The 17744-nt window shown below is 38.8% G+C and overlaps 1 protein-coding gene across 1 annotated transcript in view; it reads left to right on the top strand.

The window, feature by feature from the left end:
- LOC5577484 (probable ATP-dependent RNA helicase spindle-E) overlaps window positions 1-17744 on the top strand; it is a 60938-nt gene that overhangs the window by 18047 nt on the left and 25147 nt on the right. Inside the window, exon 2 of the mRNA XM_001663352.2 lies at window positions 15021-16085. Within this exon, the coding sequence (XP_001663402.2) occupies window positions 15021-16085 (1065 nt within the window). The remainder of the gene's footprint in view (window positions 1-15020; window positions 16086-17744) is intronic.

Below are 17744 nucleotides of genomic sequence, written 5' to 3'. Positions count from 1 at the left end.
CGAATGGTCTTCAGCTTGCGCCCCGTCTGCCTCTCCGCGAGGCTGTGGAACTGGTTGAATGCATTCATCAACTCGGTTTCGGATTTCTGCTCCAGGAAGTAGATGAAAATCCTCCGCGTCTTATCGTCCGTGAACGACACATAGTACCTGCTTCCGCCTAGTGATGCTTCCTCCATGGGTCCACATACACACCAAAATTTTATTGCTGTAAACCAGCAAATTTTTGCTGATTTTTTTTTGTGCTGTAAATTCAGCAATCGATCCAGCAAAATGAAATTTGCTGGATCTTTCAGCAAAGCGAATTCGCGTAAAAATGACAGCTGTTTTACTGATCTTTCAGGAAAGTACATTTTCACTTGCTGAATAATCAGCACTTGGTTATTTGTTGCTTTAATGGGATTTTTACTGCTTTTTAGCAATTTTGAGTCGCCAGGATCTGGTTGATGTATAGTTTCAGTAAAGTTCACTATGAAAATTATAAAAATGCAACTTTGTTACATGCCAAACACATTTATTTCTACAAATAAAAATTAAACAATATTTTCCTGCTTTTGCAAGGGAAAGGAAGAGGCTGATTTTCCGTTCCGGTTTTGTTATCATTCTAGAAAAGAAATAAACACTTGCGTTAATTTGCAATATTTAGTTCTCTACTAAATATAGTACTTACTCAGATATTGTGAGAGGACTAATAGATTAAACGTTTTCCATAAACCAACAAACTGCAGATTGGCAAATGGAACCAGTAGAAGACAACAAAATCTCGGTTGTTTTTGTGGTTGCTATCGACTGTGACAAGTACAACTTTTGCTGGAGTTCAGTAATTATGTTTACTGATTTACGACAAAATTTCAAATCGATTGCTGGTTATCAATCATTTGTCATATAAGTTACTGAAATTCAGTAAATCTGATGGTGTTGACAAGTATCCAGCAAGTCAGATTGCTGAATTCCAGTAAACAATTTCAAAAGTGCTGTACATCAGCAAAAGGATGTATTGCTGAATCGGTTTCAGTAAACGAAATTGCTGGAAGATAAATCGAAAATTTGGTGTGTAGGTCTGTGTGGACCAGTTCCAGGATCTCGGTTGCTCGTCGTCCTTTCTTGGGAAACGGAAGACGAAACTGCTTACCTTTAGCGCACTCGACACAGTTGGACATCGCCGATTCCTTGAACTGCACTCCGGAGGCCAGGCCGTTCTTCAGTTTGTGCAGACTGTGCACGTTGAGGTGGCCCATCCGTCTGTGCCAGACATCCAAGTTTGCTGGCGAGGATGCAAGGGATAGCGCTCTGCGATCTTCGTGCTCTTGGAACACGAACAATCCGTTCTTCACGTCGTGCCTGCCGGTTGCAATGATTGCTCCTTCCGGGTCCGTTACCGTCACTTCGCGATCGGTGAACTTCACTTCATGACCACGCCGGACGATCTGACTTACCGACAGCAGGTTATGTGACATCGTAGGGATAAGCTTCACGTTATTTACTGTGATCGGGCCTTCAGGACAGCATTTTGGCTTCAATTTCACCGCACCGGTAGCTACGATGTTCATCGCACCTTTGTCGGCCGCCATGACAACACCACTCGCCGCTCGGTCATCCATCAGCAGGCTTCGATTTTTCGTAAAATGGTCTGAAGCGCCTGAATCGAAAATCCAGCAGTCATCGGTCACACCAGCATCCGTAGCAAGCACAGTACAGAAAGCGGATCCTTTCTTCGAACGACAGTCCCTGGCTATGTGTCCGTACTTACTGCATCTCTTGCACTTCGGTCCCTTCGGCGGATCAGCTGACCTGTCCTCGGTTACGCCTTTCTTCTGCCTTGGGGGGAACGGTTTCCTTCCGATGAATGCGGTCTTGGCTGCCGATGCCTCGACCTCTTGAAGTAGCTTGGTCTTGATGCTATTCCCGGTGATCACCAGACCAGAGTTCTCCAGCGCCATGATCATCGGCTTGTACTCCTCTGGAAGTCCAGCGAGGAGCAGCGTGCCGACCCACTCTTCGGAGATATCGAATCCTACGCCGCGTAACTGATGGGCGGTGGAAACAATTTGGTTGACGTAGATGTCCACACTGCCGCAGGTCGCAAGATTGGTCGTGATGAGCTTACGTAGAAGAGCGACCCGCCGGGTCAGTCCGGTGTCCTCGAACGCCGCCTCCAGTTTCTTCCACGCGTCACGAGCCGTTTTTGCGTCCTTGACATGGACGTAGTTAACGGGATCCAACAGCAAAATAATTTTTGCTCGTGCCTTGCGACACTTTCGCTCGTCGATTGCTGGCATCGTTCCGTCTGCACCTGGGACCGGCTTCACAGCTTCCCATAAATCCTCCAATTCCAGGAAGGTCTCCACGGCAAACTTCCACGTCGGCCAATTGTCCCGGCCGGTTAGCCGCTCGATGGACGGAAGACTGTTCAGGTTTTGGACTTGATACGGGGCTTGAAGATTCGGCTGCGGTGCTTGAGGAACTGCTTGAGGATCGCCTTGTCCGTTTGCGAAGGACATCTTGAGTTTTCTTGAAAAACTTTAAACTTCTTTTGCTGGGCTCATAACCTTTTAGATGTAGCCGTAAATCAAACTACACTGTTTGACGGTTGTTGGGGAAGTGAAAATTTTATTCTAATAACAAAAGCATAGCCTACTATAAATAGTTTGGTTCGGACTGGACGCATTGACGCCTACTTGTTCCGACAATAACTTTATGAAAAAACAAGGATTTTACTATATCATACAACAACACACGATAAGTAGAAATTAAAAAGCGTGGATATCAACTGTTTTCTGTCTGTCCGTTTGTGCCATCGTTCTGAACTACGGATGCAACCGAAGATTCGCACCAAAATTTGAACCGCGGTTACATACGAGGTACTTCTTCTTCTTCTTCTTTTCTAGAAGCTCACTTTGACGTGAGCTGATGGATGGCACAGCGAGTCGCTATATTGCAACATACGAGGTACAAATGGACCGGTTTTCGAATCGGCGTTTGTTTGGGTTTAGGTTTGCACACGAGAACAGAGTACAGGGATAGTACGAAACCGCCAGAACCAACGTGTTCGGTGTTCGTTTGGGAAGACTGAAGCGCAGGTATTCAGCAAGACCATCGTAAAAGTTGTTGGTTAGGGCATATAGTGGATTTTGGGACAAGTGTGCCACAGCTGATTTTTTTTACAATATATATTCTCTCTTTGAGTTTTTTGGTTGGGGATTGCTCATCAAACCTTCCGGTCCGCCTCATAGTTACGTACTATTTGGTGCTGGGTGTAGTTCTTGTTTTTCCAGCTGTATTGAAAAGCATGAGCCATAGTCTTTGGCATACAATCGGATCTATCTTTAGCAGAAAAGAACCGAAATGTCTATCGACGACCGGTGATTGCTAGCAGATATAGTGGAGAGCTTGTCTTGAAACGTTCATCGCTTCAAGCTAGTTGAAAAACTGAATACACTGATTGCCTGTCGATCAGAGCCGAACTAGGCATAGATCGTATACATACATCTGAATCTACATGTCTCCGATGTATTACATCGTTCCAGGTGGGAGTTATCTGATATGTGAATATGGTACCATAACAGAATTTTCCATCTGAACGAAGTGATAAATCATAATATTCCGCAAACTGTATCACACATCTACAGAATGTATTGCGTGAAGTTAAGACACAGCAGAGTATTGGGTACATAGGACCAAGTCCCTGCCGGGTGGCGCGAAACTGATGAGCGATAGACAATAGAATCAACAACACTGCCATAAGGGATAGTAAGCATGTGACTATTGTCGAAACTATGATTAGGAGGCAAATCAACATCCCAAGATCAAATTTTTGTTACAACCCAATGTAGGTATTATTAAATTAGGCTGTAGAAAATGATAAATATCTGATCACTTAGGAACCTTGCAACAGGTAATAAATGCTCGTAGTCTGTTTTCTTCGAATACACATGTATAAATTGTTAAAATTGCCGAATCATACGCGGAATTTATTAAACGGATCATGAAATTAGGACTGAAATCATAATGATGATAGATTATCAACTTTCCTTTCGTCTTGCTATTTGTTACCGTTAGAATCACCAAACTGATTGGTTTCCCACTACTTACACCAATACAACAGCACGAAAACTGAAGTATTATAATCGCGCGTTGGAACTTTCAATATCCATATATTACATCAATAGTGAATTCTTGTATGTAGCCAGTATAAATAACAGAATCATCAACTTCTTGAACATTCTTTAACTGAAAACAGGATGCTTGTTTTATCAAACATGCTCAATCTGCACCTAAAATCTCGGATCCAAATAGTTTTCTAAATAAAAATTGTGTCTAAATAAAACGTGTAGGCCAACAAAACATAATTGAGTAGGAGTTTACAAGTTACTTAGCACATGAAAAGCAGTTTAAATTAATCTATTACTAGATCAACACTAATGCTCACATTTTTATATTCTCATTTCATCATGGTCCTCATTGCTCGAGCGGAGACGAACACTCTGGAGATGGAAAAAATCGACAGCGCTACGATAAGGAAACGTAACAGATGAGAAACTATCGATACATTTATCAATTATAAAACCCCGTTTTAATGTTAACACTTTGTTTCTGTTTTTTCTGTTTTTTTTTTCGTTTCAGCAATCAAATAACCGAACCAACTCTACTATCTTTTCATTTCTTCTTCGTTATACATATAGTCCTTCTGGCACTGAACCGAGTGGTGCGCCTTCCGCTTTCTTACTGGTGCTGTTTTTCCTGTACATTTGGCATAGTGTCGGAGGTGGTGTACTGTATTTGCTATACAACGCGCTACTTTCGATATTGTGCTTGGCGTGTGGGGAAGCAGTACTAGTGGTGAAGCGGAGGGCGCCATTCGGTTTAGTGCCAGAGGGACTATATCTATTTAATGTATCTGAAGCTTGTGGGACCGCTTTAATTCCGGCGCCTGCTTGTGGAAGATCCCGGTGTGCTAAACGGTATAGGACATGTTAACGGGGGAGGCTTGGTAGGTCCTCACCCAGCCCGTGTCTAGATGGGCGGATAATTGTCTGCCAGGGTGTGGATTGAGCAATTACAATTACAATTACAATATATTCTCTCTTTGAGTTTAAAAATGTATTCCCTTATAATTCACAATGCAATGATAAATTTCTAACATTTATTTATTTTTAACGTATTTACATCAACTTTTGTATAAACAACCAAATTTCAGTAGATTTAAAAAAAAATGTTGGTTTGAATTAGCATGATAGAAGGTAAATTATTAACAGATTTTTAAACGTACTTTACATCGTGAAACCATTCAAATGTATAAGTTGTACACTTACGAAATCGAGTTTTATCGAAATCTATACTTATCGGGGCAAGTGTGCCACCTATTTGGAAATAATATAAACCAAAATGAGTGTAGTGGTTTCTGAAGTGTAGTAGGAGATTAGCTGACATTTTTGCTCCTAAAGTGATTTTCTCTCCAAATATTCAGTAATACCATGGTTTTCGTCATGTTAAGTACTGCTTTACTTATCTATATCAAGATTTTACCGCTATTTAGTGCTGATCTAGTGTTATATTATACATATCCGCCGTAATCCATGGTAATACATATATCGCATTGAGAGACAAAAATAACCATTTTATTTATTCGAACTGACTAGTAGAGTTCAGTGTTTGATAAACCATGTTATAGAGCTTCTCCTTATAACGGTAAACTTAAAAATGTCATGTCTACCTATCTCAAGTGATATTCCTTATGACTCTGGTACCTTTTACTTGTTCGTACCTACGGGATTTCTGAGCTATAAATACTGGCTACCGTAGGGGCAGAAGAGAGACTTCCCGAACTGTGGACTGATTAACATATTATTTTATTCTTTATTTACAGGATATAAAAGTGGCGACGAGGATCATGGAAACGTGTGTTGGCGATTATAGTTTTTCTTTGAGGTGGCGAGTTTGCCCATTTTATTTTTTTGTGTGTGGTGAAATTACCAATTTGAGTTGAACTAAATTATTCTTCAGAGCCGACGAAATTGTCGTATATTGTGAACATAGTTGTTCTTTTGTGAAGCGATTGCTATATTGAGATGAACGAAATTGTTCTTTAGTTGACGAAGTTGTCAAATGAAATGCTGAGCAGAGCAGTATGAATCCAATGATTTGAATGTCTTGTTGTAGTCATAAAATAATTACTTTGAAGTTACAGATGTGGAATTTTTTGTGTATATTTTCGATTGTTCGTTGTATGAGTTGTTGTAACATGAAGGCGGCTTTTTAAAGAGTTATTAGAAAGTTTCTAAAGGAGAAAGGACTGTCATGTCTACCTATCTCAAGTGATATTCCTTATGACTCTGGTACCTTTTACTTGTTCGTACCTACGGGATTTCTGAGCTATAAATACTGGCTACCGTAGGGGCAGAAGAGAGACTTCCCGAACTGTGGACTGATTAACATATTATTTTATTCTTTATTTACAGGATATAAAAGCTTAAAAACATGTTTTGAATTATTAATTAGCCTCTGTTTTATAAATAGTATAAATAAGAAATAAAGAGAATTTCATTACACGTAGAACATGTAACATGTAACGTTTATTCAGTGGCCATCTTGCCCCATATTGGTGGCACTAGCGATGGTCGATTTTAAATCGATGTTCCAAAAATCGATTTGTTCGTTTCGATTAATCGATTTTTTGAATAGATGTTAGGACCTAAGGGGTGCGAACTCGAACATTTTGTTCATTCAATTGAAACACAATATTTTCTACCAATGCTAACCGTTGTTTGTTTGCTTGTCTCACAGGAAACTTTTTTCAAGACGCACACTTAAAATACTTCACACAAAGCCTTTACAGTTTTACGCAGGCAATAAGTGCAATAAATCGCCCGATTCAGATGTTTTTGATCGTATATTAGTTATAATTATACTTAACAAAAGGTTTATGAAACTTATACATATATAAGACCAGTATAACGTTTCCTCAAAAGTTGACAGTTTTTGTGTCACATAAAATCCCTTAATTCTTTTTAGCGTGACTAAGTAATGATCCTACACTGAGCTAACTCTTATAGTAAACACTATATGTTACGCATATATTTTTGCACTATTGGATTTTCATATAGTACTAGTGGTCCCGGCAAACTTCGTCTTGCCATCAAGTAGGCTGTTGAAAAACGGTTAGTATCATCCCATACAAAATGACAATTCCGTTTATTCTCGTTTTTACAACTTTCCTGCTGAATATCATGGGATTATTTTGTACACAAACACATCGGAACCCTTGTAGAACAAAGCGGAGAGAGAATCATCCAAATCTGTTCATCCGTTCTCAAGCCATTTCGTGACATACAAACACCACTTCATTTTTATTTATATAGATTAACTTGAGGGCGGAAGAGGTAACTTCAAGTTATATGCAACGCATATGATGAGGTGCTGGAAGGAGCATGATAGTATTATATGCCAACCATTTAATATCTGCAGAAGAAAGGTGTGTACAGGTTTTATATGAAAACGCAATATATTCAAATGAAGCCCGGCGGATTGATTATATGCAAATGCAATTTGTTTTATTAATGTAACAAATAATTCGAATGTATGTTTCAAATATTAATAACAAGGTGTTTTTACTGCATATTTAAGTTTTATTATTTTTATTTCAACATTCACACCAATTTTATTTACATACTAGTGGTCCCGGCAAACTTCGTCTTGCCATCAAGTAGGCTGTTGAAAAACGCCATGCAAGTCCCGTGTAGAAAATGACAGATTAGTATTCTCCCGTTTTCCCCACTATCCCGAAGACTTTCCTAAACTTTTTTTCGCACAAACACGTCGGAGCTCTAGACGAATTCAACAGTGAAAGAATCATGTAAGTCCAGTCACCCGTTCTTAAGCCATTTCGTGACATACAAACACTATTTCATTTTTATTTATATAGATATAATTATATAATAAAAAGCATGTTTTGCCATGGGGCCTTCCTTAGCCGAGTGGTTAGAGTCCGCGGCTACAAAGCAAAGCAATGCGATTCCCGGTCAGTTCAGGATCTCTTCATAATGGAAATTTCCTTGACTTCCCTGGGGCATAGAGTATCATCGTTCCTGCCACACGATATACTCTCAGTTAATAACTGTGGATGTACTCATTAGAACACTAAGCTGAGAAGCAATGCCAATAAGAAGAAGATGTTTTGCCATAGCTTGGCATGGGAGACACTTTCGCTGATATGGTAAATCTCTTCCAAGGAAACTAGTGTGATGTTCAATTGGCTTTGCCGACCGGAAGAAAAATCTCGAATCTATCGTGGAGGAATAAAATGTGTTTTATTAGAATTCCGTCTATTATCCGAACTACTGATAAAATATTTACCTTTGAAAATACTTCTACTGGATTTGATGTTTTATGTCGTTTGTACTTGTCTTCCAATTTAGAAAAAGTTACGAATCTAGGAAATAGATTTCTAAATATTAGCTGTCTTAAATTTCCTTGTATTTTAATGATTTAATCACCTTTTAAAAGAAGTCAAGAATGTATAACACAACTTTACGTACAAACGCTCCATTTTTCCTACTGACATCTCGATCATATTTTTTACAGCGCATACCAGCATATAACATTTAACGAGGCAGTCTGTTTGGAAAATTTAAATGCGAAGCATATACCAGGTAAATGCTTGCGGCATATGATACATGTATGAACCCAGCATCTTCAATGTTTATTTGACCCTTGTTGTATTCTAATAGCTTAACGAATGATGAGTATAGGAGTGTTTTTGGAATGTACGTGTAGCGCAGAAACTATAGCTTATATGAAATTTCTGATAGAATAACCTGTTCAATTTATTTCAGTGTAGGATCATTTTTATGGAAGTGTTAGCTTGACAGCATTGATATCCAGTTCGCACCCCCAGGTTAGGACCACTCAAAACCTTCATTCGATTTTTAGTTTCGATTCGAGAGGACGAAATTGTTGCATCAACCTTCTTCTTCTTCTTTCTGGCGTTACGTCTTAACTGGGACAGAGCCTGATTCTGAGTGTTCTCATGAGCACTTCCACATCTATTAATTGAGAGCTTTCTTTGTCAATTGACCATTTGAAGCCTTTTCTGATTACTGATTTCTGGCAATAAAAAAAATTTAAGTTTTCAAGGTACCAAGGTAACAAAGCAATGCGATTCCCGGTCAGTCCAGGATCTCTTCATAATGGAAATTTCCTTGACTTCCCTGGGGCATAGAGTATCATCGTTCCTGCCACACGATATACTCTCAGTTAATAACTGTGGATGTACTCATTAGAACACTAAGCTGAGAAGCAATGCCAATAAGAAGAAGATGTTTTGCCATAGCTTGGCATGGGAGACACTTTCGCTGATATGGTAAATCTCTTCCAAGGAAACTAGTGTGATGTTCAATTGGCTTTGCCGACCGGAAGAAAAATCTCGAATCTATCGTGGAGGAATAAAATGTGTTTTATTAGAATTCCGTCTATTATCCGAACTACTGATAAAATATTTACCTTTGAAAATACTTCTACTGGATTTGATGTTTTATGTCGTTTGTACTTGTCTTCCAATTTAGAAAAAGTTACGAATCTAGGAAATAGATTTCTAAATATTAGCTGTCTTAAATTTCCTTGTATTTTAATGATTTAATCACCTTTTAAAAGAAGTCAAGAATGTATAACACAACTTTACGTACAAACGCTCCATTTTTCCTACTGACATCTCGATCATATTTTTTACAGCGCATACCAGCATATAACATTTAACGAGGCAGTCTGTTTGGAAAATTTAAATGCGAAGCATATACCAGGTAAATGCTTGCGGCATATGATACATGTATGAACCCAGCATCTTCAATGTTTATTTGACCCTTGTTGTATTCTAATAGCTTAACGAATGATGAGTATAGGAGTGTTTTTGGAATGTACGTGTAGCGCAGAAACTATAGCTTATATGAAATTTCTGATAGAATAACCTGTTCAATTTATTTCAGTGTAGGATCATTTTTATGGAAGTGTTAGCTTGACAGCATTGATATCCAGTTCGCACCCCCAGGTTAGGACCACTCAAAACCTTCATTCGATTTTTAGTTTCGATTCGAGAGGACGAAATTGTTGCATCAACCTTCTTCTTCTTCTTTCTGGCGTTACGTCTTAACTGGGACAGAGCCTGATTCTGAGTGTTCTCATGAGCACTTCCACATCTATTAATTGAGAGCTTTCTTTGTCAATTGACCATTTGAAGCCTTTTCTGATTACTGATTTCTGGCAATAAAAAAAATTTAAGTTTTCAAGGTACCAAGGTAACATTAAATTTTTAATTTTTTTCTGGAACATATTTTTTCCGTGTAACTAATGTAAGTAGGTTTGAAATTATTTTTTGCAATTCCTCATCGTGAAAAACAGCCTATTTTTCATCACGCCAATCTGTCATGAAACGGCCTACTTTCCTGCACTGAAGTATGCAGTGCGGGAATAGTCATTACGCAACTGAAATCAGTGCTGTAATGATTCATTACGCAACGCTTTTTCAATAAGCAACTGTTTTAAGTTGCGTAATGAATCATAACACAACAATTTTTCAGAAATTGTAAAATAATGGTGAATGCGATATAAATTCTGATGCCCAAGTGGTCTTCAACGAAATTGCAAAAAATGTTGTACGTAACTCTTTGCAGAACTCGATTTTTATAGCACTCGTCGTAATTATATTACTCGGAAAGCCTCGTAGGATAAATTTACCACTCGTGCTGTAAAAATCATCATTCTGCAACTTGTTCCGTAAACTACTATTTTGCAATTCCGTTGCATATCACCCTACTTTTCATCAAGAGGGTGAACAGCATAATTGCCTACTTTTCCTAACAAAAGAAACAGTATCGAAAAGTGCTACCTTCCAGCACTGTTAACGATGGTGAAAAGTAACATTTTTCAGTTCTGTTTTTGGTGTCGTCAAATAGATATCGGAATCTCTTCATATGCGATTCCTTCAATGTCTACAGGTTTTTAATCAGCTTAGTACCTCAGTTTTAGATTATACTTTCTCTGGGTGATCCAGATCTTACTCAGGTCTTTCTGGTATGGAATCAGAACGTTCAGCGGACGTAGAGTCAGCTATTTTACTTCCAAACAAGTCTGATGCTTCACGAGACGGTTGGCCTTTTGGCACATGAAAAGCAGCAGTATTTATAATATTACTGAATATTACTATTGGCTTCCTATCTGGTCAGTCCTCGAATAGGTCGAATAACCATAGCGTTTCAATCAATATGGTATCGATGCAAATGTGAAAATTTGTGACACTCATACCACTACTCTGTATCACAGCCTACGTGATGAAAAAATACTGAGACGATACTACGCAAGGATACCCACGTGGGTAGTCTTGATATATGTTTCTGCTAATAGAAATAATCCAACTGAAACGGCATTTTTGTACCGTTATGCCTCGAAATCCGGACACCTAAGAAAAAGTGTATCCTCAATCTCGAATTTTGTCAGCAAAAACGTATATATATTCAAGCTTGAGTGTCTTTTTACAACGATCTTAGCTTCTTGTTTGCTATAATGTAAAGAAAATTACAATTTCTGACGCAAATTTCATTAAAACAGTTAAAATTCCACGACATGTCTTGCTTCGAAATCCGGACATCGTTTCAAAGCTGATTCAAATTCCGGACACATTTGATTCGAATTCCGGACACTTTCATTTGACTGAAATGCTCATAAATTTTATCCATATTTCAGTCAAATGGCATTTTGCGCACTTTATCAAAGGCACTTTCACTAGTTTTCGGTTCAAGTTTCAGACATATTCACTATTATGCAGCCAAAAATGATGTGAAAGATGAGGGTGAGTTACAAAACTCCCATCAATAGCCGCACTTGGTTTCACGACATGCCTCACCTATTATATAACAGGTCACATTTCTTTCTAATAAATATACCAAAACGAAAGGCACCGCTTAAGTTTTTCGCTTCAAAATTCTTGGGAACACTTCTGTGACTTTCGAAAAGCTGTTTCTGATCATTTTGGTTCAAATCACGGCACATTTTATTCCACAATCACGGATGTCCGGGTTTCGAAGCAGCTGATAATCATACTCCGTAATCCGGACACTGGCATTTAACTATAAATAACGACATTTTATCGCGTTTATGAAGTAAGTTTTACTAGTTTTCGATGAAAGTACACATTCTTCGTTATGCTTATCACTTTTTATAAGAACGTAACACATATTGGCTATCAAAATACTGGGCACATATCCAAGCACCATTCTTAAGAAATTGTTTACCAGGCTGGAAAATTGACAGACGACTTGACACGAAATTCATTTTTATTTTTATTTTAACGGTTTTGAAGCCTGCTACGATGAATTGATATTTACAATAAACTTTAAAAATAAAAGAATCTACCCATGAAATAATATTACAGATACATTTACTAAAACATTACAAAACAATAAGAAAATGTGCAAAGTGTCCGGCTTTCGAAGCGTCCGGCAATTCGAAGCAAAACGGTAATAGCAAAAAATGTGGTAAGCAACTCGTTGCAAAACTCGATTTTTTCAGCACTCGTCGTATTTATCCAACTCGACAAGCCTCGTTGGATAAATTTATGACTCGTGCTGAAAAAATCTTCATTTCGAATCTTGTTGCATAAATAACTATTATACCACCAGGCTCTTCTTCTATGATAGGTTGATTGTAGAAAATTGTAAAAGGTACAATTTTTTTTATTACACGGTAAATGAACCCCAGGCATTTGCAGGTTACAAAGGAATACAATTTTCCATTTTTTTAAATACAATAAGGTTTATAAGTCATAAAAATGTGTTCTTATGCGTATTCTAAGCCAAGGTGTAAGCCGAGCTACGAAAAGTTACACAAAATCCCAAAGTGTACCCCGTCTTAAGGCGGGGTTGGGTATTAGAGTGTTCAATGGGTGAATCGATTGGATATATCTAATATTAATCGATTCAGTAACATCCATGTTCTGGTCAAGCTTGCCCAACGCTAGGTCGCACACTTGCCCCATGGTGTTGAAAAATACGTTATTTTGGAAGATATTTAATAAACTCTCAAATTAATACTTTTTGGAATTATTATCTTTTAAAATGGCACTGTGATAAGATGAGAAACTAACGTCATGAGGCTAAATTGGTTGGTTTTTAAACTTTGTACAAAGTTAGAGAACAATTTGCTTAAAATGGCACACTTACCCCAAATTCCGCTAGTATTTTCGTGCTTGTCAAACGCCATATAAATTTTAAAAAAATCAAATAATGTTTACATAGTAAATGTTTTGCACCTTGTGAATATATGTTACGGCGTTTTTGATATATTTTCTTATTTATCCTGTTATTGTTGATGTTGTTCAAAAAAATGTTTATGCCTGGTGTTCGAGCCGTCCTCCCCGAATGAATGAATGGTCCAATGCACGAGTTCACTAATTTGACGTTTGAGCGGTGCCGAATTCACTCGTTGCTATGGTCACGTAAATAACACGGCACCGCTCAAACGTCAAATGGTGAACTCGTGCATCGGTCCATTATTTTGTCAGTCCTTCGCTCAGCCGCAGCCTGCTGAGTTGCGCGAAGGTAGCTGCACAAAAGGACATCGCCGCAGCCGCAGCCGCACGAAACGAGCGCGCAAAAATGAGCGCGTAAAAATTGAGGATGTTTCTACCCGCGATTGGAAGTCATCTTTGTTCGTCGTGCTTCCATCGTTTCAAGACGTGTCAAACGTGGCAAGTTTTAAGCAAACTGAATTCGTTTACAAACCATGTAAATAGCTGTAAATAGAAGCTTGAACTGTTAAGTAAAGTGTGTTTTCATCTGGTCCCGGTTCCCTGTTAAGTGGTCGTCTCGGAGATACGTGGGTCCGCCTATATCGATTTTTTTTAAGAAATACAGTCCACTCTTGTACACCTGGTTGTAGAGCATATTTTGGTTAATAAAAGCGCTGAACACATAAAATGGCTCAGATTAACTTTTATGCTGCAAATAAATCCAAAACGTGAGTGTCCAAAGTAACCCACGGAATCAAAAATCTGACGGTGCCTCCAGAAATCCGCCAAACAGGAATTCCTAATAAATCTATCTTCAATTTTATAAGAAAACCACCTTGATCACCCAAGAAAAAAACTAAAAGCTTTTCACCATCCGCTAGGAAATTGCTAAGAATTAAAAAAAATATCCAGTAATTACCTGTTCAGTGATTTTCTAAAGAGCTTTCTTGTAGGTAAATGGTCAATGCCTGCCTCTCAGCTTAGTGTTCAATGAGCGCTTCCACGGTTATTAACTTATAGCTTGCTTTGCCAAAGTTGCCACTTTCGCATTCGTATATCGTGTGGCAGGTACGATGATACTTTACACTCAGGGAAGTCAAGGAAATCAAGGAAATAATCACTCGACTAAGAAAGGCCCCGATTCCCGTTAAATCTCATCAAGGATTTGCCATGAATCTTGATAGAAATTTATTCTATACTTTTCAAGAACCTTGTCAGAAATCCCTAAGCACCCTGCTGAATATTTTTAAATGATCTCGCTAGTGTTTGCAACGTGTTTCATTTTGAATATTTACACAAGTTTTCAGAAGATTTTTGTTCTAGCATAAACTTCTGTTATCTGTGATTATATGTTGAGCCAGAAATTTACGAAGCATCTCACAAGAAAGCGGTCAAATTTTGAGAAAAAGTCTGCAGGAAACTATCGATTTTTTGACGTGATTTTGCAAAAAAATATACTAGAAACCTTTTTTTATCTCTTAAGTAACTCACTAAAGTTTAGTCATGATCATGATCATTATGCAAGGTACGAGTGGTCAAGCAGTCGTATATCCCGATGTGTTCTACAATTTTTCTGGTATTTTCCCGGTCATTTGAAATTCCCAGGTTCTTCCCGGATGGATGCATTGCACACCCTAATGTGTGCGAGTTATCCATTTCTGCTCCAGGAATTGGAGAACTGATTTTGAATGAACACCCTGCAATAAAAATACAATAACAGTGGTGCTTATAATTATCCTTCACTTTGCAGGCATTTCTCGATGAAGCAGCTGGTCCATCTACTTCGCGCACTTCCAACCTAGAAGATGTGGACGATGAGATGTCGATGGCAGACGAAGACGAAGAGCACACCAAAGCGCTCAAGGCCAAGGAGATGATGCTTCCCCTGTTTCAGAAGTACAATTTCACCCTAAAGCACAACAAATTGCCGATTCGCCACTCGAAGGATGACATTTTGGCTCGAATTCGGGAGAACCCGGTCATCGTGCTGGAAGGTCCTACCGGATGCGGTAAGACTACTCAGGTGCCGCAATTCATCTTGGAAGAAGCCTACCATCGGAAGGAATATTGCAACATTATCGTGACTCAACCACGAAAAATCGCTGCCATGTCCATCGCGAAACGAGTTTCTGAGGAACGGAAATGTGAGCTCGGAACGTTGGTCGGATTCAAAGTTGGCCTGAAGGAGTGTCTCTCTCCCGACACCCGACTCTTGTACTGCACGACCGGAGTGCTGTTACAATCATTGATCAACTCTAAAACGATGGCCAATTACACTCACGTGATTCTGGATGAAATTCACGAACGAGAGGTTGACATGGATTTCTTGCTGATCGTTGTACGTCGATTCTTGGCTACGAATTCCTCCAAAACCAAAGTCATCCTCATGTCAGCCACCATCGATTCCAAAGCGTTCGCGGAATATTTCAAAACTCCAAAGAAGGTCGGATATCTAACGGCGCCCATCATCTCAGTGGACAGACCACGCCTGTACGAAGTCAAAGAATTTTACTACGACGACTTGGACAAACTCCGGCTGGACTTTGCGATCGACTACGAGAATCCGGGCATTTCCTCGCACATGTACACAGTGGCCGCCAAATTGGTACTGGTTTGCGACCGATTGATCGAAAACATGCACGGAGAGGAGCGAATGGAATACAAACCGACGGTGCTGATTTTCCTACCTGGTATCAACGAGATAGACCGAATGGATCACGTGCTGCGGGAAACGTTGACCCGTATTGTCAATCCCAAGGAGAAGCCAAATCTGGACATTCATAGGCTGCATTCGATTCTTCCCGCTGACGAACAGGTAGGTCTCATTTTTCTTACGGGGATGGTAGCAGGTATCTTTTCAGAAACTTGGTCACTACTATACGGCAAGTCCCTGAAAAGTCTTCATTTTCAATGGAAGGTCTCTTCTTTCACCAAAATGGTCTCTATACCATATTGCTTCCTAATTCGGCCGAGTGAAGAACTAGTCATTCAATGTTAATTGTTTGTTTTTTATTGTTTAATTGTTAAATAAACAAAATATATTTCTTTCTCAAGGCTGGTAGCGACTGAGTACCTCAAGAACTTGCTCATACAAGTACCAAGAAAATAAAATCAAACGAAACCAGAATATACGATTGTCTCCAGCAATGTCATCAGCAATTAACCCTCTAATACCCAAATTTTTATTTTCGATCTAAATATCATTTTTAGCTATCTAAAATCGTTCTAAACACGTTTTGGGCAATGATTTATTTTTATTTGCAAATCTATGAATTTTGGTTTTTGATTTTTATATATATTTTTTTGAACATCCCTATTCTTTTTCATTTTTTCCTGAAGCCTCTCCTAGTTACTGATTTTTGGCAATAATAAAAATTCGAGTTTTTACAATACTTTAAAAAATAATAAATTTTGAATAACAACTACCGAAAAGCTAAACATTACATATAATTTGCAATTGGATTAGATGGACAAATTGATGTGAAGATTTGCGAAAAAGTTACACGTCTTCTCAGTGAGAATCGAACTCACGACTCCCCGATCTCTAGTTGGGGCGCGTTAACCCTCTCTTTCCCATGGTAGTTCCAGAGCTCCACTAGTTTTCGACGAACTGGAGACAACCCGAATTAGATGAATACTTAGTAATAGTTACTAGAATATGTTTATATACTCATCAGATTAATCCAAAAGTAAACTAACTGTTTCAATATTAAAACTATTGATAAACAATCAATTTACTATTGAAAAACAACCAAAAACTTTTTTACCGAATTCGAAAAATTAAGACCATTTGCAACATTGTTTGTTCAAGTACTTTTGATAAAAACGCTTTTTTCGTAAAGAAATAGTCGATCAAAGTCGTGGGAAAGAGAGGGTTAACCACTACGCCATGAGAGGACTCATGAACGCAGAAGTTAACCTGAATTCGATTTCAGCTCAATAATCACGTGGTCCTCTTTCGCAAAGTGCACCTCTTTCGGAAGAATTAGATGCCCATCCAAACACAACGCTTTCTATATATATCCAATGCCTAGCCCGAGAGCGCATTGTTTTTTAGGTATAGGAATAGCACACTACACTAGCCAGCAACTGCGCTGGCTGAGGTTTCTATTGTGTGGGCTTCCAATGGGTCGCGACGTTCTCAAACGACCGGTTACGGAACATGAGTCCGTTGCTCGATAAATACTTGTTTTAATTATGAATCGTGGTTTACGGCCAACCAGCCGAGTGGAAGTTTAACAACTACCGAAAAGCTAAACATTACATATAATTTGCAATTGGATTAGATGGACAAATTGATGTGAAGATTTGCGAAAAAGTTACACGTCTTCTCAGTGAGAATCGAACTCACGACTCCCCGATCTCTAGTTGGGGCGCGTTAACCACTACGCCATGGGAGGACTCATGAACGCAGAAGTTAACCTGAATTCGATTTCAGCTCAATAATCACGTGGTCCTCTTTCGCAAAGTGCAC

This window comes from Aedes aegypti, chromosome 3 (genome assembly GCF_002204515.2).
Source record: "Aedes aegypti strain LVP_AGWG chromosome 3, AaegL5.0 Primary Assembly, whole genome shotgun sequence".
NCBI classification, from domain to species: Eukaryota; Metazoa; Arthropoda; class Insecta; order Diptera; family Culicidae; genus Aedes; species Aedes aegypti.
This window is presented reverse-complemented; position numbering and strand designations above follow the sequence as displayed.